The sequence below is a fragment of the Lottia gigantea genome (genome assembly GCF_000327385.1).
Source record: "Lottia gigantea unplaced genomic scaffold LOTGIsca_121, whole genome shotgun sequence".
In the NCBI taxonomy this organism is placed as follows: domain Eukaryota; kingdom Metazoa; phylum Mollusca; class Gastropoda; family Lottiidae; genus Lottia; species Lottia gigantea.
Window position 1 is genome coordinate 242717 of NW_008707245.1, and position 22033 is coordinate 264749.

General features: G+C 39.6%; 3 protein-coding genes across 3 annotated transcripts; all 3 read right to left on the reverse strand.

Annotated features, from left to right (window-relative positions):
• Positions 1 to 1654: 1654 nt before the first annotated feature.
• LOTGIDRAFT_199566 (hypothetical protein) lies at positions 1655 to 8036 on the reverse strand. The gene is made up of 20 exons (XM_009048416.1): positions 7879 to 8036; positions 7589 to 7716; positions 7334 to 7429; positions 6916 to 7084; positions 6580 to 6681; positions 6318 to 6460; positions 6002 to 6117; positions 5710 to 5759; positions 5479 to 5574; positions 5154 to 5258; positions 4770 to 4874; positions 4409 to 4489; positions 4106 to 4219; positions 3720 to 3868; positions 3424 to 3540; positions 3053 to 3148; positions 2674 to 2775; positions 2279 to 2435; positions 2119 to 2187; positions 1655 to 1838 (listed from the first exon to the last, which is right to left on the reverse strand). Exons 1-20 carry the CDS (start codon positions 7945 to 7947, stop codon positions 1773 to 1775), a joined length of 2130 nt encoding a protein of 709 aa, XP_009046664.1. The 5' UTR covers positions 7948 to 8036; the 3' UTR covers positions 1655 to 1772.
• Positions 8037 to 9495: 1459 nt separating this feature from the next.
• Positions 9496 to 16712, reverse strand: LOTGIDRAFT_237878 (hypothetical protein; the record flags this gene model as incomplete). Its single annotated transcript, XM_009048417.1, has 5 exons — positions 9496 to 10124; positions 10295 to 10369; positions 10562 to 11029; positions 11253 to 16146; positions 16647 to 16712. 5 exons carry the CDS (start codon positions 16710 to 16712, stop codon positions 9901 to 9903), a joined length of 5727 nt encoding a protein of 1908 aa, XP_009046665.1. The 3' UTR covers positions 9496 to 9900.
• Positions 16713 to 18284: 1572 nt separating this feature from the next.
• On the reverse strand, positions 18285 to 21553 carry LOTGIDRAFT_237879 (hypothetical protein). Its single transcript, XM_009048418.1, has 2 exons — positions 21474 to 21553; positions 18285 to 20972 (listed from the first exon to the last, which is right to left on the reverse strand). The coding sequence occupies exons 1-2, from the start codon at positions 21537 to 21539 to the stop codon at positions 18384 to 18386; spliced, it is 2655 nt and encodes an 884-aa protein (XP_009046666.1). The 5' UTR covers positions 21540 to 21553; the 3' UTR covers positions 18285 to 18383.
• Between the last annotated feature and the right edge of the window lie 480 nt (positions 21554 to 22033).

Sequence of the window (22033 nt, forward strand, 5' to 3'; positions counted from 1 at the left end):
AGAAACATTTTATGGTTTGGATTAGTTTAATTTAAGGCATGTTTTAAAGCAAAATCTGCCAAATAAATCTTGTGATAGAGGTGAAAATTGATTGTAACTTGATATTTTGGTGTGATTTGTTGAGAAAGGCTGACCTTTGACCTGCATGCTGCTAGAGTGTAGAAAGCTTTTAGTAGTTTATGACTTTTGTGCTTGGAATCAGAAAATATCTACCCTTTTAAATATAGGCTTTCATTTTTTTTGGTAATTTCAAAAAGCTTACACTCACTTATAAATAGAGGCATTTTAAACATTTTCAAGGGATTTGTTCATCTAGTTATTTTATTAGATAAAGCCAGGCCCGTTACCAGCCCAATGTGCCAAGGGGGGGCACCAGCATTTACATGGGGGGCAATAGCTGATAGAAGTTGTTTTCAGCTTCAACTGAGAATTTGTTCGAATTGTGCCCCTGCGCCCTCCCTATTTACGAGCCTGGATAGAGCTTAATTTTGCCTACTCTTACCACTTTTTAAATTGAAAATCAGATGTGCAGTTCTTCTATAATTACAGTGTAGTTAGTCTTGAGTTTTCACCTTAAGATTGTCCATTTTTCTGAAAATCAAGATTTGTCAGGTCCAAGAGAAAATTCGATTAATGTATCCCTTTAATTAAAAGTAAGAACATTCCAGTACTGAAGACTGTGATTATTGTAATATTAGTCCCGAGCTGTTACTTGAACAGATTTTACCCAACATCGAACCCACCAATTGTTTCTAACAAATCATTAGCAGCTGATAATAATATAATAACTAACAAAATCTACCCCCAAATTTTTAAATTGCATGTTTGGACTAGTCCAAAACAATCAAGGGGTGTAAGGTTGGAAAAATGACTTTACGAGACTGTTTCATATTCAATGATATTACTGAACATAAAGTTGAGCTGTCTCTTTAATTTTTAAAGAGATTTAGGTCAGACCATTGCTTATCCAGCTGATAAAAAGTTGGATTGTTTTTATTTTTTGTTGTTGATTTATTTCGATCGGTGTCCTTTGTTGTGTTATTGATGTCAGAGATTTATTATTATATCTTAATCAGATATCTTAATTCCACTGTTTCAAACACTCTGATTGGTAAATTGAGTTGAATTTCAGATATCTTCTGAATGAAAGATATCTTAATTCCACTGTTTCAAACACTCTGATTGGTTGAATATGTTGGATATCTTAAATCCACTGTTTCAAACACTCTGATTGGTTGAATATGTTGGATATCTTAATTCCACTGTTTCAAACACTCTGATTGGTTGAATATGTTGGATATCTTAATTCCACTGTTTCAAACACTCTGATTGGTTGAATATGTTGGATATCTTAATTCCACTGTTTCAAACACTCTGATTGGTTGAATATGTTGGATATCTTAATTCCACTGTTTCAAACACTCTGATTGGTTGAATATGTTGGATATCTTAATTCCATTTTGCTACTGCCAATTTATTTTGATAGTATTTTTGTTTTTATTGTCTCACTGTTACTATAAATAGATGTATCCTGATTTTGTTTGCTGGTTTAATTAAATTATTCTTGATTGTATTTCTAATCATATGACCTTGACCTTCAGTATAAAAGGATAGTTAATATCTAATTTCAAATGAAAAAAGAAAAACAAACATTCATTTATGCAAGATTTTATTTGAGAAGATCAATGGCAATGAGTATATGTATAATTGCTAGTTTACAATAGGTTTAAATGTGAAATGTGTAGCACTCTTTTGATGAGAGTTATCTCCCTTTAATTCTTCCATTCCAAGTTGAGTGTTGTGTATAGGAAACTGTATATATCTGTCACTTCTTCAATCTGTAAGAAGAGATTTTTGAATAATTGAGCACAAGAGAAGCTCAGCTAAGCCTGCACACATTGAGCTCTGATCTGAAGCTCTAAATAACTGAATTTAAGCTTAGCCTCTTGGACAATCAGCTGTACTCAGAGCTTAATTATGCTTTCATAGATTGAAGCCATAATAAGACATATTAGAATCATCCCAAAACTCATAGAAAAAGTAAATCCTTTTTTCTGTGGGTAACTCCACCCATTCTAGAGATACATTTGAATTGATTGTGAAAGAAGTTAAACTTACAACTTTCTTGGTTGGTTTTCCAGCTCCATGTCCAGATTTTGTATCTATCCTTATTATTAAAGGATTTTTCTGAAAGCAAAACAGAAGTAAGAAATAAGTGACAAAACGGATCCACCTCACAACAAATTTGATGGTTGGAAAACTAAGTTTAAGCTCTCACCTGTTTCTCTGTAGAGCCAACCTTACGTTGTACCTCCGCTATATATTTTAATGAATGAAGGGGGACAACTCTATCGTCATGGTCACCGGTCAGCAGTAACATGGAGGGATACTGTATGTTTCCATCTGGAACATTAATATTGTGTAGCGGCGAATATCTGCAATGAAATAATTCATATTACTTCAAATCCTTGTGGCTGATTTTTATAAAAAAATTGCTAAATTTTCAAAATCTTTGAATTTGTGTGGCTTAATTTAAATCATGGTCTAATGGATGATTCGAAACAGCAAGTTAATTGTAATAATCAGACTGTTCTTCAACCAAAACCACGAGCAGACAGCTCAATCCTGTGAAACCAAACCCACAAGAGACCACCACCACCATCAACCACTTACTTATAAAGCCACTGAAAATCTTCTGGTTTATCTGAACAGCCGTAATCTGTTGTCCAAGCGTGACCAATGGTAAACTTGTGGAACCGCAACATATCCAGTACCCTGAAACATTTATTTATTTTTTTGAATCTTCCGGCAGAATTGGAATTTATTTGACATCATTTGCTTGGTTACTTCAAAATTGTTTTGCCAGTAAGTGAATCTCTAATATAACTTTTGAAAATTATCCACAAAGCTTCCCAAGCATCTCTTGAGGTGCCTTGCCAGTTCTTCCAAAACTCTTCCAAGAAATCTTTCAAGTATCCTCATGAATGTACTTTGCTCATACCCCTGAATTTAAAATAGTTGGATGTTGAAAAATTCAATGACAATGACTTACCCAACTTGACCAATGGCTGCCCCGAATAAATCAGGTCTCTGGTTGGAACATGCTGCTACCAACAGACCTCCATTGGAACCACCTTGTATAGCTATTCTGAAAGAGAATGAAATCGAATGAAGTTTTACATCCTAGGCTACTTTCTGGCTCGATTGAAGACAATGCCTACATCTTCACATGACATCATTTGCTTGCTTACATCAAACAGGTGTTCTAGGCTCTGATCTCGGTCAGCATGTGAAAGTCTAGTGAACGAAGTCATCTTTCAAATACATGGGTAGGACAACCACGAAAGATCACTGCCAAGGACCAGCTGGTAGATAGGATCCTTCTGAACCTAAGTTGTCATCCTTGTAAAAGAAGACACATACCTATTAGGAGAAGTATACTTGTTGTCAATCAAATATTGAGCAGCAGACTGGAAATCATCGAAGCCATTTTGTTTGTTACCAAGGCAACCAGCTTTATGCCATGTTTCCCCGTACTCTCTACAAAATGAGAATACATCAATCATATTACATGGAATTTTAAGTCCTCCGTTTTAGCAATTGAAAAGACTAATGCAGATTTAATTTTTCAAATTTTGGAGGATCTTGGTGCAAAGTCTGTACCATAGAAACCACAAGACCCTTTGTCCAAGATCAGAAGATGCTGATGATGAACCTACCCTCCACCTCTGATATTAGCCAAGGCATAAACCACATTAAGATGCTGTAGAAGTACCAATCTGGATGGTGAGAATGTTGGACTGATAGATACACTAAATCCACCATAACCATACAGCAGAACTGGATGACTTCCATCTAAATTTAGACCCTGAAAGCATGAAATGAAATGGAGTTTTACACCCTATTTTAATGTAGAGGACTAATTTATTCCTCAATGTAGCAAATCAAGTAGGCAAATAACATTTGGAAGTTTTCACCCTTCTTTTGCACATTGCAAAGTAAAATGGAGCTCTAGATCCAACTTTAATGCAGCAAATTGACCTAATGCAAACAAGCAATGCCACACAGTTTGCAATGAGGTAAAAAAATAAGTGATGAAGCTTACCTTTTTATGAACGATAAACATCGGTATTTTGGTGCCGTCCTTGCTGGGGTAGAAAACCTGCTTGGTCTCAAATCCACTGACATCAAAATCTTTGACATTAATTTCACGGAATACCTGGAAAATGTCCCAAAAATTCCCAATAATTGGTCCAGCATTGCACATTTCGGATTCTAGGCACAAGTGGCCAAACGTTTCTTTTGTGAAAAGCAACCATTAGCACGCCTTTGTCCAAACTATTTTTCCCCAATTAGGAGTTCTTGACATCGCTTAGCAACAAGACATCTTCATTGAAAGCTACTGTACCTTAGGGCTATAGTTGTCTGTTGTCATGTCACATCTGTAGATTATGCCAGGTGTCAGAAACGACATGAATTGGTAAAATATCTGAAATGAAATGAATGGAGTTTTACACCCTACTTTTCTGTGCCATGTGGGCCAATGAAGACCGGCAACGCCATGCAGATACAGGGTGCAATGAGGGAAATTTTGCCAGGACAGCTCTTTTTCGATTTCCAACTGTCAAGGGATGTTTAACGCACACAAGGCCTCATTTTATTTTCTATGACTATGCGTAGATGGTTTTTGCGCATCGTCACCCATTGTCACTCCATCAAAGCTCCATGAAGAGCAAGTCCCCTAACCAGGGAAAGAACTGTAGGCCTACCTCTGTATTCTTCTTGCGTCCAGAGTAACCAACAATAGTACCAACATCTAGTGGTAATTCAGCTTTCCTCGTTCCTAGTGCTAAATCATGGATATACAGCTTGTTCTGAAGTGTACAAAAAGTGGAAAAATCACTTTTAGGTCCCACATTTTCAATTTAGATTGACTTAATGAATAAGCAATGGCATGAAGTGTCCAATAAGGGAAACAGCATAGGTTTGTCGAAGCTCCGTTCTGCTTCTATTTGCAACAACAGAATGAAACATTATCTCCCACTGCATCTCAATTAATTTATTTCACTTTCTACAACCAAATCCTCCAAAAGTATCATCAAAAAGACAATATTAACTTAGGGAATTATTGTATTTTGGCATGTTTTTCTCACCTTAACATCCTCTAAGTAACACAAGACCAATTTATTTTGATTAACACATCCAACCCATTCTAGAACCGATTTTTCATCTTCTTCAACTAAGGTACTCCATTTAGCCTGAAAACAGTATGGAAATCAAAGAATCTCACTGGCTGCCTGAGATGATGGACCAATCAAAATACTGCTTTTACATTCTGGTTCACTTTTCATTTATTGACTTTGGAGTATTGTACTTATTCAAGAATTGAAAGTAAGGAGATTACAGATGCTCACATTTGGTTGGCTAAAAGATTAATTGTCCATGGTATTAGCCAATGAAAAATCATTTCTAACTCACCATTTCTGGTTGATTAAAATCAATGTTGATTAGTTTGTATTTTGGCGCCTTCAGGTTGGTTTTAAAAGTAAACACTGTACCCTCATTGGTAATATACTACAATTTAAAAAAAATTATATCAAAATAAACAACTGGAATTAAATCTACTGGTCATGAAACAAAAAACATTTTCAAAATATTGGAAACAAATATTAGCCAGTCCTTCAAAATTAAAAATTCTATTCCACTTACTTCATATTCAGCATCAAAATTGTCTACCACTTTAACATAAGGCAGTTTACCTGAAATATCAGAAAACATGCGGTAAGTCTTGTTTAATATATTGTTCAAACTCCTTTTATCAAAAAATAAAAAAGTAAGGTAAGTCTTGTTAAATCAATTGTTAATACTCCTCTTAGTAATTTCTTTTTTTTAATACAGATGGACACATTGCAACTCTCTTCAACTTTGGTCTCTACAAAAACATATTGATAATTAAAGGCTTATTTAATAACATTTCAGTAATCTTTCAATAAAAACTTACCATCAATACCATTCTTCAGTGTCTGTATATCAACATAGAATAATCTATTGACTGGTTCACAGCCCTCTCTAACATAGATTAATATATATCTACCACAGTCACTGATCTCACACCCACTGAAACGAAATGAAACGAAATGAAACAAAACGAAATGATATGAAACAAAATTGGGTTAATGGTGATAGATAAGTAAAAGGATAAAATGTTTAACATACTATTTTCCAGCTCCTGAATGACCTAATAAGGACAGACAATAATATGAAATGAAACGAAATGAAATGGATTTTCAACAGATCAAGTTAAAGATTGGACTTACGTCATCCATTTTGGATGGTCAGGAAATTCAGCTACCAGGATGTCATCAGATTGTTTAGTTCCTAGTTTATGATAGTATAATTTCTGATGTAAATTAGTTGTGGTCTCGGTCCCATCTGTTTTACCATCTTGTTCTGGGTAACTCTGGAATATATTAGATACCTCATTCACTTATCCATATGCATAGGCTTTCACCCTAATTTAAAAGTTTGTGTCACCTTTTCATGGAAAAAGTCCAGAAAAAATGAATAGCCCATACTTACATTGTAAAAGAATCCAGTATGATCATGCATCCAAGCCATGGAACTAAATTTACATCTCTCCAAGACATCAGGTAGATCTTCTCCGCTTGGCGCCTTCTTGAACTGCAAAGGAAACCAGATGTGTACGTTAAGTAGAATATTCTTTGATCACTGGCGCCTTTGTGTGCTAATATCTGTTCCCCTGGGTTAACACACAAGCATGATCAGTTCCAACTCAGTGTAGCGAACTCTCCAAAAGAAATACATGAGTGATGTCTGTACCCATAGCATAACCATATTGCCTCTACCCGTACCATCAGCACAGTGCCCTTCCCCATAGCATAAGCTTTGACTTACATGAATTGAGATCCAATCTGAACCACTCTTACTCAGTCCATAAGCATAAACAGAGCCATCCTCTGTAAAAGATGAACCTCTTAAGGATATGGTACCATCTTCAGATAGCTTATTAGGATCTAAAAATACTCTGGCTTCAGCTTCTAGTGAATCTTGTACATATGTTACACTGAAATCAAAGATAAATGGAGTTTTACATCCTACTATTCTGCTTCCTCTTGGACACTGTACCATGTAACACTTGTTATTGGTGTGCAATGAGGGAAGTTTTCCAGAAGAGCTGCACTTTTTCCAATATCTAACTGTTGATGGATTTTTACTTGTACAGACACCCTTACAAAAAGACAGGACGTATACAGACTGATATTGCTGGTGTACAATGAGTGAAATTTTCCAGAGAAATAATGGAGTAACTCACCTTTGGTTCTGTAGACCAGTGTTGTAAGAATAATAAAAATGGTCACCATGTTTTCTGGGGCAGCCATATTTGGGATAGTCCCATATGTCAGTTATTCTGAAGATAAAAAACATGTCAATTTTAATGTCTTAAGTACCGATACCTGAATATCTTATTGATTAGTTGATCTCTCATTGTCCCCTTATGTACATCACAGTATGGAGAAGATATCACTCCAGCCCCCCCCCCCCCCCCTCTCTCTTATCGACGACGTACCTATTCTTGATCTTCTCTTTGACTGGACACTTCTCCAGGAATGGTTCTGAGATTTTATTTTGAGCCTCAACAAAGGCTTTGGTCTCTTCAGAATCTGGATCTTCAAGCCATCTGTAAGGATCTTCTACCTAATAAGCATTGAAAAACAAATTAAAATTAGCGACAGCAAGGACAGGTTCCTCCTCAACCTCAATGAGTCAACCGGTCCAATAACGAAAGTAGACAGTTGGCAAAACACAGACACCAACTCATAAAGCCGGATAGAAAATGCGATCAGCTTAATTTCGTACCTTCGTTCCATGATATTCTTCAACCACCGTCTCATCGCGACGAACCTCTGGGTATTTGAAGACTCCCATGTCTCGGCCTACACGATCTAAACTCAAGAGTATCAGTAAGAAATTCAATAAGTGCGAGTTCAAGCGTGATTTTCCAATTTTGATCGATTGATTTGTTTACACCGGAAGTAGAATAAGACACGAGTGCACTTGAGCCGATCTTACAGACGCTCGTTAAAATGCCACTTCTAAATGTTTTCTTTGACAAGGTCCATGTTTTTTTTTCATTTTGGTGTGTCAATATGTCTTGTTTTTCTTAGAAAATCCCGAAAATTCATAACTATAAGAATTTCGTGGAGAATTTAACTGTGGTCTGAGTCTTAAACCAAGGGCAAGTAACTCTTCAAGCAAGAAACATGGAGGAAAAAAAGCGCCCTGCCTCATGGCCTATTGAAATTGCCATCTACCAAGAAGAATACTCGAGGAAAAGGACAAAACTTGCTTTAATCAGGTATTTTGAAATATTATCATCATTCAAAACTAGCTGTCACTGTATGTCATTCAATATGAAGGTTAAAATATGTGTTGAAATCTAGATTTGAATTGAGAAGAATTAAATGTTGTCTGGTTTTTTGATAATACAATGCACAGTTATCCCTACTCCTTACCTGAAAAAGCCATGGATTTATCTATGAAATTCTAAGCTTGACCTCAAAACTTCGTGTAAAATTAACATGGCATGGTCTTTGGCATTGCTTTGTTTATTTAGTTTAAAACAGTTTTGCCATCGTGCATTTGCACAGGCGAATAAATTAGATAAAGGTGTTATGGCTGCATATATATCTATATTTGTGCCTTCTCATAATCTTAAAAAAAATTGCCACCCCTGACGAACAATTAAAAATCTTTTTAGTAACCTCGCAATTTAACCAATTAGCAATAATAGCCCGCAGAATGAACCCAATGTCTCTCTCTCGCGATCAGTCATTTTGACAGACGTAGACATTAGGCTAAGAAGTGTTCATTCTCAACAGGCTAATCGACCGGAACTCTTGATAGGGCGTAAAAGTTCCATTTATAATGTCCGTTCATTCCAGCTTCTACACTGTTATAATGCTGAACATTGCGAATATATTTGTGCACTTAACCGTTTGTTTTTGTCAAGTTGTAGGCCCTATACGAGTAATTTGGAACAAACGATGTATCTAGGGTTCGTATTGTGCCGCATTGATTAGACCAATCATCACCAATCAGTGTAATGAATGAATTTGAACTCAGTAGACTTAATTTCAACTTTGATTGGATGATGATTTATTTGAACCAATGATATTCAAGTATGGGTATTCCTGAATGGGCCATACACGATTCAGCAAACTAATATTCAACTGGGAGCATTCCGGAATTGGTTTCAAGGGTGATAGGAATATCTGATTGGATAATGAAATTTCCTAACCAGTAATATCACAGTAAGGTATTCCGGTATTGGTTTAGAATGAATTAAAGAGCTCCACAATTGCAAATATAGTATACCAGAAGCTTATCTCAAATTAAACAATTATGTATGCAACCTTCATTTAAAGGGTGTCCCTTCTACGGTAAATAAGTCACAAACAACAAAATCAAAACGATTCACCAATAAATGCATTTTATTTTAATTCTTATGTACAATATAGAAATAAAAAATTTGAGTAAAGTAGAAATATATTCTATAAAAATAAACTATGTTCTTTTTTCTGTAGGATGTAAAACTCCCGAGGTTTTGTTTTTAATTCTCGTCGTTTTGAAGCGTGGGATTTTGCGGCTGCTATGATTCTATAATGCTTTATTTCGGTTTTTGCGTTACATTTCACAAGTTTGAAGCTAATAAAAGTGATTCAACTGTTTTTTTTTTATGTAACACGGTTTTTGATTGGTCAATGGAACGACAAGGTTATATTTCGGGTGCATCAAGGGTTAGATGTCGTCAGACTCGTGGACTCTTTTTTAAAATCAAGATGGTTGTAATGTTCTTCATAAATAAAATCGTTGCTCTTCTTATTTCTTTTTCTTCTTCTGTAACTGCATACTATGTAGCGGACAGGAAGGATCGGACATGCACATGTCCACCAGCATCTTGGCCTGGGTCATATGAGACACAGCCGCTTTCTTCTGGGCCGTAGACATACACTTGCCGAACGATATAGCGCCTTGTTCGGCGGCGTCGTAGCCTGCTGGTATAGTGAAGTTCTCTGGCGGAACGCTCAGACAGACTTGGTTTGCTGTAAAGAGAAAGGGTACAAATGTGGTTCAAGAGGTACAGTCGACAAAGAAGTACAAGAATTAGCTAAAAAAAATGCATTGAAACTTGCCAAAAGTCGCAAAAAACGAGAGGAATACCAGATTTACATCTCCCTTTCGTTATTGAAGAACAAGCAGAATATTGGCTTACCTGAGACACAAGGACAGAAAGAAGCTTCACAACCGTCTCCTAACTCAGTCGACATCTTGGTGTGACAATAACCAACTGAAAAGATAAAAATAAATTATAAATCACAAACCTTCAAAGCAAAACCATCTGTAGGGTGGTAGTAAGTGCTCGTGACGGCGGAAATGCACATTCTTGGACATGAGTTTAGGCGGCCAAAATCGGGTGAAGTGCTTCCAACCACGGTATTGGTCATTATTACTTTCGTAGTTCCAGTAACCAATTGCTTACCTTGCGGAAGTTGCGGAGGTTCCACCATGAATTTCCAATCCCACAATATGTCTCCTTGAAGTGTGTAGCAGCAACCCATTTCGCATTCTGATTGCATGGTACACATCTGCTCTGAGGAAAACGTATGAGCTGGCGGTATCGTGGTGGTTGGTACCGTGGGCATCGCCGTTGTGGTGTTGGGTGCTGCAGTAGACGTACTTGGTGCAGGCGAAGAAGAAGGTTCTGGTACAGGTGCTAAATGACTTGGGTTGCCACCCGATAACAACATAGGATCGAGGATTCCAAGAACATCTGATCCCGGGCTGACGCCACCTCCTGGGAAGGATACTATGATATCTTTGGGTAAGCCGGCTGTCAAGTCTGGTACACCACCGGACGGAGAGACGGGATCGACTAACGGTGATCTCTGCAGGGATAATGTATCAACTAACGCCGAGGATGTTGTTTGTCCGAGCTGAACCTGGGCAACTGAAAAAAGCAAGTTATATGTGACAAAAATAGAAAATAAAGAAAGAAAACCAATACTTTACCCTCCATCAAAAGCGAAGCCTACGCCATTGTCAAGCAAAGAAGACATGGGACGACAGCATACTAGTATATTGCAGATGAATCAGGCGTCGAAGTATCGATCAACAAATGATACGAATTATATTTCTGAATGATAGAAGCTGAATATATGAAAACATGTTACCTGGATAACCCCCAGCTGTCATGGAAGATTGTGGTGCACCTAGGTTTATGTTGCCTGGAATTTGGATCTGCAGTGGCTTGGCTTCGACGACGCTGGAATGACTGCGATGTAGTTCCCCTGAAAGGTACGCGGTATGTTTATTCTGTTGGGGAGATGCCGGTGCCTGCTGATTACTGTGTTGTGAATGCATATGCTTATACTGATTAGTGGGGTAATATTGCTGCTGAGGTTGGTTGTTATGGGTTTGATATTGATTCCTTGGGTATTGTTGATGCGCTTGTTGATGGTTTGTCTGATTGTGTTGAGCTTGCCAGTAGTTCGGGTTTGTTTGATTCTGCTGGGTTTGCCAATAAGGTTGGTATTGGTTTGTCTGGTTCTGCTGTTGCTGCCAGGCGTTTTGCTGGTGTTGTCTAGTGCTGTTCTGCTGCTGATATATCTGATTCTGGTGCGGACTTCCACGATGCTGTTGTTCATATCGATTTTGCTGTTGCTGCCAATGGTTGCTGTGCTGTCCACTGGACTGATTGTGTTGTTGCTGCCAATGGTTGCTGTGTTGGCCAATGGATTGATTTTGCTGTTGGTTATTAGCAGCTTGTGGTGGTTGTTGCCAATAATTTTGATGTTGTACTGTATGATTTTGTTGCTGTTGCTTCCAGTAATTGCTTTCTGATGGAGTTTGGACTACGGGTTTACTCTGTGGAGGTTTTAACTGTGGTTTTGGCTTATCTAAGACGGTGTGCTCGTAAATTGGAATGGGGAAATTCATTTGAGGACCCCTTATTGGATATCGCGATTGTGGACCCCGAGGACCATATCTTCCACTATATTGAGGCTGGTTGTTGGAGTTTACAGGCAGTGGCTGTGTGGTTGGTGGTAAAGCCGTCGTTGTAGTTGGGTCCTCATATCCCTGATAATGATAAACGCCCATGTGCATTTCTTGGTGGTATTGATTCATATTTCTGTGATGCCCCGATGGTCGATTTTGTGCCCCATTTGAGTATACTGGATTCCATTGTTTTGGAACTGGATGTGAAGATGCTGGTTGGGTTTTTGGAAGATTTTCAAAAGGTGCAGCTTTAGGCTCTGGATAACGTCGAAGTCCTACGTCAGGAGACGCAATAGAACTGCCGCTTGACTGCAGCGATGATGAACCCGTTGCCGTTGCTGAGGGTGAAGGAGCAGATGACTTCGAAGCTTTTTTGTTAAGATTATAGTTATTGTCGATTTCGGGAACCGAAATATTTTGAGAAAGCTTCTGGATAAGCTCTTGCAGATTATTGCCTTGGAGGAGGTGTGGTTGGCGCTTGAGAAGCTCCATCATGGTTTGTTGGACTAACTGATCCTGTATGGCGACTTCGGTGTTGGATCCTGTGGAGGCAGCAGGTTCCTTGGGACCAAGATTAGAAGTTCCGGCAATATCTGTCTGTTGGGTGTGTTCACCATGGAATGCAGGGTTACCAGGAACATTGACAGACGCCGACGCACCCCTCACTGCCCCAGCTAAATCTGATGGCACTCTGCCACCCGTTGGTATAGGTCCTTTTGGTTGCTGGTTGACCATATTGAATTCATTTGAGTTGGGTGCAGACAATCGACCCCTGGTCTCAAAATTCTGTATGGGAACAGGAGTTGTAGGTTGTTCCGTGGTCACAACCACTGGTCCCTGAGTTCTCGAAGGATAGTTAAATGGTCCTCTTGCGTCTATAACACCTTGGTTTCTTTGGTTTCCGTTGAACGTATGGTGCCTCTCCCAAGGAGCTCCATAAGGAACATTGTTGTAACCAAATTGAGCCTGATTTTGTTGCGATGTGGTAGTTGCTTGAGGAGCTGCCGTTGTTAAAATGGAATTCTGACGAATTTGCTCTGATTTAACACCTTGATTCTGTTGGTTTCCGTTGGACGTATAATGGCTTTCCCAAGGAGCTCCATAAGGAACATTGTTGTAACCAAATTGTGTTTGAATAGGTTGCGACGTGGAAGTTTTTAGAGGAGCTGCCGTTGTAAATATGGAATTCTGACGAATTTGCTCTGATTTAACACCTTGATTCTGTTGGTTTCCGTTGGACATATAGTGGCTTTCCCAAGGAGCTCCATGAGCTCCATAAGGAACATTGTTGTAACCAAATTGTGTTTGAATTGTTTGCGACGTGGAAGTTTTTAGAGGAGCTGCGGTTGTAAATATGGAATTCTGATGAATTTGCTCTTCAACTAATTTGTAGTAAGGGTCAAGGTTCGGTGAGGATGGACTCATTTCGGTGCCTTGCTTCTTATGACCTTGTTGGACGTTGGTGAATTCTTGGTACTGCTGAGATGGTGCTTGAATCTTGTTAACCTTCTGCTGTGTTACGCCCGAATGTTTATGGATTTGTTTTGTAGGATATTTTGGATCGAATCTGTTTTGGTTCGGTGCATAGTCATTTGCTGTAGCGTAGTTTTGCCACGAATTCGGTGCTTGTTTTTCTTGATTGTAATGTGTCATTTTTCCTTTGGTCGCCTTGGTGGGTTCAAGGGTATTGAGAAGTCCCACCAAACTGTCCTTAACGTTAGTTTGTGACCCTGTCAACGGCGTGGAATCTACTGCTGGAAATTTCTGCGGCGATTCCACAACTGGATTCTTCTTTGGTATCCCTGACCCATGCTGTAGTCGTGATGAATCCTTAATCCCTTTCTCTTGTTCGATGGCATGTCGTAACTGTTCCGGCGTTGGATACTGTTGGCTGTTGATCCTGTCTTGGCTGAAATATTTCTGAATTGGCGACAGAGGTTGAGCTGTGGATGGATTAGAGGTGTCTGGAGCACTCACGTGGATGACCCTGAAGAAGCCCTTAGCACCACCCTTTCCAGGAATGTAGACGACTCTAACCATGCCGGGCTTGGCTGTGGGATTATTCATAGCCGGTATTTCTATGGTTTGCATTTCGTTTGGAGCTCCAAAAATTGGTGTAGGTTCGGTCACCATGCTAAGTTCTTTTTGTGCGGATGCTGGATGGAAGTACGACTGCGGATTTTGTGTAGCTGTATCGGGTTTTGGTGAAACTCCTGCGAGGTAATTTTGCTGTCCAGAATGCACGTAACTGATTTTAGGAATTCCGCTCGCAGATGCTGTTTTTATTTGTATATTATTTCTGGCCGGGTTTTGTGGACTCACTGACCCTTGGTGCTGATTGCCAAAATGTTGGTTCCCTTCGTAAGTATTTGGTCTCTGTGCATGTCTTATTTCTGGATTTCCACTTACAGGTGCTTGTTTTGTTTGTATATTATTTTTGGCCTCGTTTTGTGGACTAGCATGTTTTTGGTGCTGATGGTCAAAGTGTTGGTTCCCTTCGTAAGTATGTGGTCTCTGTGCATTAAATGAGTGTCGGTGCCCTGATTGTGGTTGAAATTGGTTGTTTGCATGATTTGAATGAGGATCAGCCGCAGCATCTGGCGGAAGATGCCCCACATAATGTGAATTAGGGGGAAATCTCTCGCCTGGTAGTAATCCAGGACTCGATGTGGTCGTTCCATCTTTAAACGCCTCGGTGGTCTTGTGTTCATGTGGTTGGAATGTAGGAGTAGCTGGAAGAGGTTGTTGGTGGACGTTCTCTTGTCCCTGACTAATGTGTGGTGCATGACTATCAATAGAAGTAGAATGAGGATTAGTGGCAGGCTCCTGGGCTGAATGGTGTTGAATATTCGGTGTTGCGGTTACGCTTTCTGAAATGTTTACAGGTGCAACGGTAGTGGTATTTTTTGAAAGATTACCTATGGTCTTAAGCGTCAACAATCTTCGTGCTATCAACTTTTTCAAAAGAAGTTTCCGGAATTGTAAAGACAAGGCATCGCTGTTGTTGGTTGGGCCCGTACTTGCTTCAAGCGGTGAAAGAGTAGTAAAGGAGTCCGTTAGTTGTTGGACGGCGGCGGATTGAGACTCCAGCTGGCGGGATAGCTTAGCCATGAGCTCACTGGCAACAGCTTTTGTCGTGAATTCAATAACTGGAGTAGTTGGCTGATCAGTTGTCCCTGCTGATGGGCTTTCTGTCGTAGATTCCTGTGGTAGTGGATGTTGAATATCTGCAGAATGATTAGGCTGATGTGCTTGATGAGGGCTTTCTGTTGATGAATCTACTGGTGGAGCTGAGGTTGGCCTTTCATGGAAAGATTGGGGAACAGGTGCCCCTGCCTGACTGCGGAGGTAATTCAAAAGAGTTGGAGGAAGTCCGTCTTTAGCTTGTTGCTTTTGGAGATACTCCAAGATGGCTTGAGGGAGTCCTGCTGTTGGTTTGGTCTCTTGCTTCTCTGGACCGTAATATCCTGGTGGGGGCTTGGGATAGGTGTATCCGTCATTCTGTGGTTGGCTCACTTTAGCTGGCGTGTGGTGTTCAAATTTAGTGGGTATTCGGCTATGAAGATGGGAGTCGTGCGACTTCTGAAAGGGTGGCCCTTTGGGTTCATATTGTGTGGATTCTTTTGGGTACTGTGGTTTGTATGGGTAGTTGTTGTATGCTGGGTTGTTGGATGGACCTTGATGTCGAGTATTGAGCCCTTGCTCCTGGATGCTTCGGTCTATTGGATACTTGCTTCTCTGTTGCCCCATCCAGCTCGCTTCATACTTGAATACTTTTTTAGTTGCATGAGGATTGAATGTATTTGGCTGCTGGGGACGAAACGGATTCTTGTGGCTTTCTGTCCTCAGTATGCTGTCCGGGGGCGGCGGATGAGCATGCGCATGAGCATGAGCATGAGCATGACCAATTTCTGAAGGTTGTCGGATCTGCTGTTGAACGTAGTCTGGAAGTACGTGGTAACCATTTTGCGTTCCGTTGAGTTCTATCGGCCATCTTGGTAGTGGAATGCTGGGTGGTTCGTAGATGCCTGGTGGTGGTTGGGTCACTTGTGCTGAAGCATTATAAATCTGAATCGATAGAAAAAAGAACAGCATGTGGCAGCGGCAGCACAAAACGTTTGTTGGTAAAATGACTTTGCTCTTGATAGAAATATCAACTTCAAAATAATATTTACCTAGGTTGACTTTGCGTGAATAAAAATGGAAGCATGGGAACAGTTCTGATTTTGAAAATTCATTTGTTATGATGGTAGGTGTCCGTGTTTAAATATTTTCTTATGAAATACCTCAGATAAGTGATATTCTATTTTTAAGACAAACGTTTGAAATTTAGCAGGTCTAATTCTTTGAACAAAAATTCAATCTACAACGTATACGTATATACTTTGATAAAGTTGTTCTATCCAATCACATAAAACTCGTCCTTAAATTGTAATTCATCTCCAAAAGTGTGAAACAAGAGGTTAACAAAGCTCAGTCGTAGCTCACGGCTTATCTGTAATCGCTCGTAAAAAAGAGTGGAGTCATTCTAAACAATACTGTGACAAGTTTTAGACCAAAGAACTTACCTTTGTGACAACAAATAAAATTCCAAACAAAAAACAGTTTTTTAGCGGAAAATGCGAAGTTGCCATAATCGGCGAAAATGAATACTGAAATGAAGTCCGTACATCGAAATTTAGAGGTATATAAATCGTAACATGTCAAAATGACATTTTGGATGACGTTATATAAGCAAACGTCAAACCCTGTGACATACGGCTGCGTTCACTGAGTGACGTACCGTCTGTATGACAGCCACTAATCAAATAAAGCTCATTTATTAGCCCCCAATTAATATGTTAGACAAATCGTAGCTGTCAAATTGTGAACACAATTCATTTTAACCCTTAATTGTCAGCGGACATGTTAAATTACTTGTCAATGACGGTATTGGCCGTGTAGCGGCGTCATCATTAATCTTTAACCCTTGTACGACATTTCTATTGAAAAATACATCTCTGTATTCAAATGGAAACAGGAAATGATATTATGAGATGTGCTGTGTGAAGCTTTTGATGGAAAGATTTTTATAAATGAAACTTTATAATGAAAGAGTTTTTATTTCTTAATGAAACTTTGTAAAAGAAAGATTTATATTTCTCAATGAAACTTTATAAAAGAAAGATTTATATTTCTTAATGAAACCTTATAATTGAAAGATTTTTTATCTCATTGAAAAAAGATTGTTATTTCTCATTAAAACGTTATGGTAAGAATATTTAAATCATTGTCTTTATCTTAAGAAGATTTTTATATTGAATTTTGAAAAAAGTTCTGAAAAGAAAGCTTGTTTAGAAAGATTTTTATTTCTTAATAAAACCTCATAATGAAAGAGTTTTATTTCTCAAGGAAACCTTGTCATGAAAGAGTTTTATTTCTCAACGAAACCTTATCATGAAAGAGTTTTATTTCTTAACTCCCTTCTCTCATCAAATCCGGTAATTTTGAAGTGGTGGTGGGATGGCATCGAGAGATGTCTTACAACCAGAAAGTTTCTCTGAGATTCAGTTGGGTAACCCACAGCGTACTTTGTGGAAACGTTGTTTTCGTTAAACTGCCCCCTCCCTCCTCCTACACGTACACACATGTATCTGCCAGGTTTACCTACGTCATACCAACAATAACTGCTTTCGTATATAATCATCTTTTATGACCCAAGGTTACTGCTGTCATATTTCTTTGTCTTTTTGGGTTTTCTTTTTGTAAATGTGACTACGAATATACCTTGATTTAATAGACATTGATGAAGGTGGAAAACTGATGTAGTCAGAAAAACTGTTTGAAATGTACGTCATTGGCTGCGTGTCTTGTAGGGGATCGTGGATATATAGTATTCTGGTAACGGTATAATCGCTTCGCCATATTCTGTTGTATGTTATCATTTGATTTAGGCCCTACATTTAGATAATCTTCCCTCAGTCAGAATGGTATAATCGCTTCCCTTTCGTCTTGAATTCCGAAATTTTGCCAGTTTTGGCATGTGGGATTGCATGGACCCCCTTGGTTCACATTTCCATGGTGCGGTAACAATTAACCAAGGACCTTCCTTTTTTCCACATTTGCTAATGTTTATTATGAACAGAAGACCCCACCCCACCATAGTCAATGTTTCATCAGACGATGGTCCATGACTTTATGTATAATAAGAAAAACAGGTTTCATTGTAAACTTTTACTTTGCTTTTATTAGAGAAAAATATATTTGAATATTGATTATTGAATTGATAAAAAATTTCAAAAATAATATTTAGCATGGTTGTCATTCTACACTGCTCCGTTCATCCCCCATTTTGAGTTTTGATTGTGAGTCCACGGTGCTTTATTATTGCCTGGATTATGTCCATTCGTGAAAAATGCAGCGTGTTGATTTCCTTGTCGGGTATTATGTGGGGGGCCATGGAAACCATTTGATTGAGCTGCCTTATGTCCAGTCATCATTCCAAACATATCGAAATTGCTGTTCACATTTGACTGCCGTTGTTGAATGGGTGGTCCAAACATGCCACCGAAAATTTGGCCATTGACGGATTTCGCGATTTCAAATCCTCTGGCTGCAGCTGCCTTTGCTGCATGTAATGGATGAATTGGACTCGGCGTGGTAGTGGTTGGTTCAAATTCAATTTCTACTTCTAGCGGTTCGCCAGCTGGCGTCGTTGACGGAGTGGTATTAATCCAATGCGATCCCAGGTTGGCGTTAGCTCTAGAAGTCCCGAACCCATTACCAGACAGAGGATTGGCCACTTTTGATTTGGCTGCAATTAAAGTTCGAAATTGCTTGGCCATGGGTGAAGATAGTGCGGTTTGATGAACCTGGCTCCGTAAGGACAAATAGTCGGGGAAGTTTTTGCTGAGGAAGTGCAGCATCTCTGCCCATTGGTTGCTAGACTTTTGTCGTGCGTTGCGAAGAAGATTAGGATTGGTACGTGGTATGTACTTAATTGTACTAGTTGTTGTCACTGGTGCTGGCGTTGTCGGTACTGGAGGTGGCTGTTCGGTTGGAGGATTCTGCTCCAGGTACTCAGCTCTGGCTTCAGCAGAGTCTATTGCCGAAATAGCATTGGGTGGTGCAATAGGTAACATTGGATCAGCAGGAGGATTTACTTGGGTTAGAAGTGGATCACTTGGCATTGGGAACGAAGATCGACCTGGCACGGGGAATTGCATTTGGTGTGGCTGTGGAAACCCCTGATATTCGTTGTGGCCTACAGGTTGTTGATAAGCATAGATAGGGTCATAACCCATGCTTGGGTTAGGATGGACTACGTTCTGGTTTGGATAGGCTACGTTTTGGTTTGGATAGGCTACATTCTGGTTTGGATAGGCTACGTTTTGGTTTGGATAGGCTACGTTCTGGTTTGGATAGGCTACGCTTGGGTATTGTCCTTGGTTGCTTTGATATGCTGGTGGAGCTTGGTTGCTGTATTGGGCCATTTGGTAATTTAGAATCGGTGCCTGGTTAACTGGTTGATATTGGATCTGGTTTTGATTTTGGTACTGGTACGGCTGTTGATTTTGGTAAATAATAGAATTCTTGCTCTGGTGTTGATGATGTCCGTTACTGGCCATGTGTGGGTAGTTGGGATATCTCCAATTTTTGGCTGTTGATGCACTGTTTTGCTCTCTTGGTGTCACGGAATTCGACGTTAGAGGCTGAGTTAAGCGTTGAATGGTTGCTAACGGTGCTGTAGTATGGATTAATGGCATTTGTGTTGTTATTGATAAAGCCGGATGTTGTTGTTTTTCTCTTCCGATGGGCTGTGCCGGGGGTGACAGTTTGGTTTGACTTTTGGAAACAGAAGATTGATTGACGCTTTTCGTAGTTGTGGGTACTCTAACTGTTGACGTATTGGGAGCAGTTGGTAAAATTATAGGTACCTGTGGATTAATTCCGGTGGAAACTTCTGTATTTGCAAGTTTGGTTGTCGGGACAGTGGTGTTCAGTGGTACGGTCTTCAACTGGGATTTTGCTGAACTACTTGCGTTGGCTGCAGTAATAATAGTTTCCTTGTTCTTTTCGTGAAAGAAACGGATTTGCTTCAATCTGAGCCTACTATTTGCGAGTAGCCGATTCAGGAGCAATCTCTTCAATCGGAGAGAATTCTGATTTGCGGCATGGTTTGATGGAAGACCTAATTTACTGGACATGCCAGAGAAAGACACTTTGATGTCGCTACTGTTGGATCGAATAAGGTTGCTTTGAAAGGAGGCGGGAGTTCCGTTGATTGGGGGAATTTCTGTCGAGGATATTGCTTGTGTCGATATACCTGTTGCCGGAATTGATGCTGACGTTGATGTAGCTTCTGATATTGTTGATACTGCTGTAGGTGTCATTGAAGATGCTGGTGACGAAGCTGAAGATGTGGCTGGTTTCATTGCATCCATTAATAGCAAATACTGCAACAACATGTTACTGTTGCTTTTTTGCTCACCTTGCGATTGCTGCATTAGCATGTTCATCATACTTTGCTCCGGAGTTAGAGGTTTGGTAGCTGGTTTACTTGGGCCGTAATGGGTAAACCCAAGCTGCTCTGGAGTAGGTGGAGCAGATTGTCCAAACGACTGCGTCAACATCCTCATCATTTCTTCCATACCAGGTTGCGTTTGTGGTGGCCCGGCAATTGATGTGGATGGCTGTTGGCTCATCATACTCAACATGGATTGAAAATCGGCAATTTGTGACTGCTGTAATGCCTGTAGCCTCTCTGGACTGTAATGGTTGAAAGCCGGCGTTCCCGATGAGAGGGTGCTGAATCCATTTGACTGTTTGGAGCCTGCGTCTTGGATTCCTTGTTGTTTCAGAATACTGTCGAGAGTCAGTGGAATCTCTGATATTTGACTGGCTGCATACTGAATCTACAAAATTTAAAAAAAAATTTAATTGGGGTATACGCTTTAAACTTCAAACTTTCAACCTGATCTGCCAACATACTCTAGGTTGTTGTTGCGTTCGTTGGTCTGTGATTGAGATTAGGATATGTTTCGAACTAGATCTATAGTCTGGTAACAACGTAAAAATACATGGGGATGCATGTTGACGTCCACCTATCCCGATTTAGATCATCGTACTTATAAAAATATTACCGCCTTAAATCAGTTATGTTCTTGCAGAACTTTCACTAGGATTTTTTCAAAATGCTGCCCAGATGGTTAAATATAAAAATACCAACATAATATGCTATGTGAATCTTTTTAAAAGGAAGACAAAGTTATTCGCCGATGAGTGTTCAAGAAGGATGCAAAACAAATGATAGAGAAAAGATACACTGTCCACAATAAGTCCTGGATAAACTTTCTATATTTGTGTCTCCATTAAAAAGCACACTTGATAAAACCCAAAACGTTAAACATGCTTACCTGAATGACGATTAAACAGATTCCAAAGAATTGTCCACTTTTCCATAGGAAACCCGGAATCATCATTGTGATAAGAGATCGAAAAAGAAAATGAGAATTTCCATGCAAATAAAGTCATTTCCTACTAAATATCTCACGGTGTCATGGCGTTACGGACGTTACGCAACGTGACGTCTATCCGCGGGCCATACACGGTCCTGTGACACTTCTCATAAACAACTAGCTTAATTGATTAGCCTTGTTGAGGCTAGAGATAGTACTTGTAGATTTCAAACATGTTCTCCACTGTCAGTGATGCAATCTCTGGCGTTTCTACGGGGGTGTCATGAGGGGTAGGGGCAGAAAGGGGGCTGACCCGGCTTCGCCCCCCCCCCACTCTTATCCTGATCCTGAGGCCCCTGATCGCCTCCGTCACCTAATGTTTCCTAGGAAAGCCACTGGGTCCAATATAAGATATTCGTTCATGTGGTCGACCTGGGCGGTTGGGATGGTTACGATATGAGACAAGCATTCAGAAAGTAGAAAATTTCATTTTGCATAATGGTCTTTATTTTCCATGA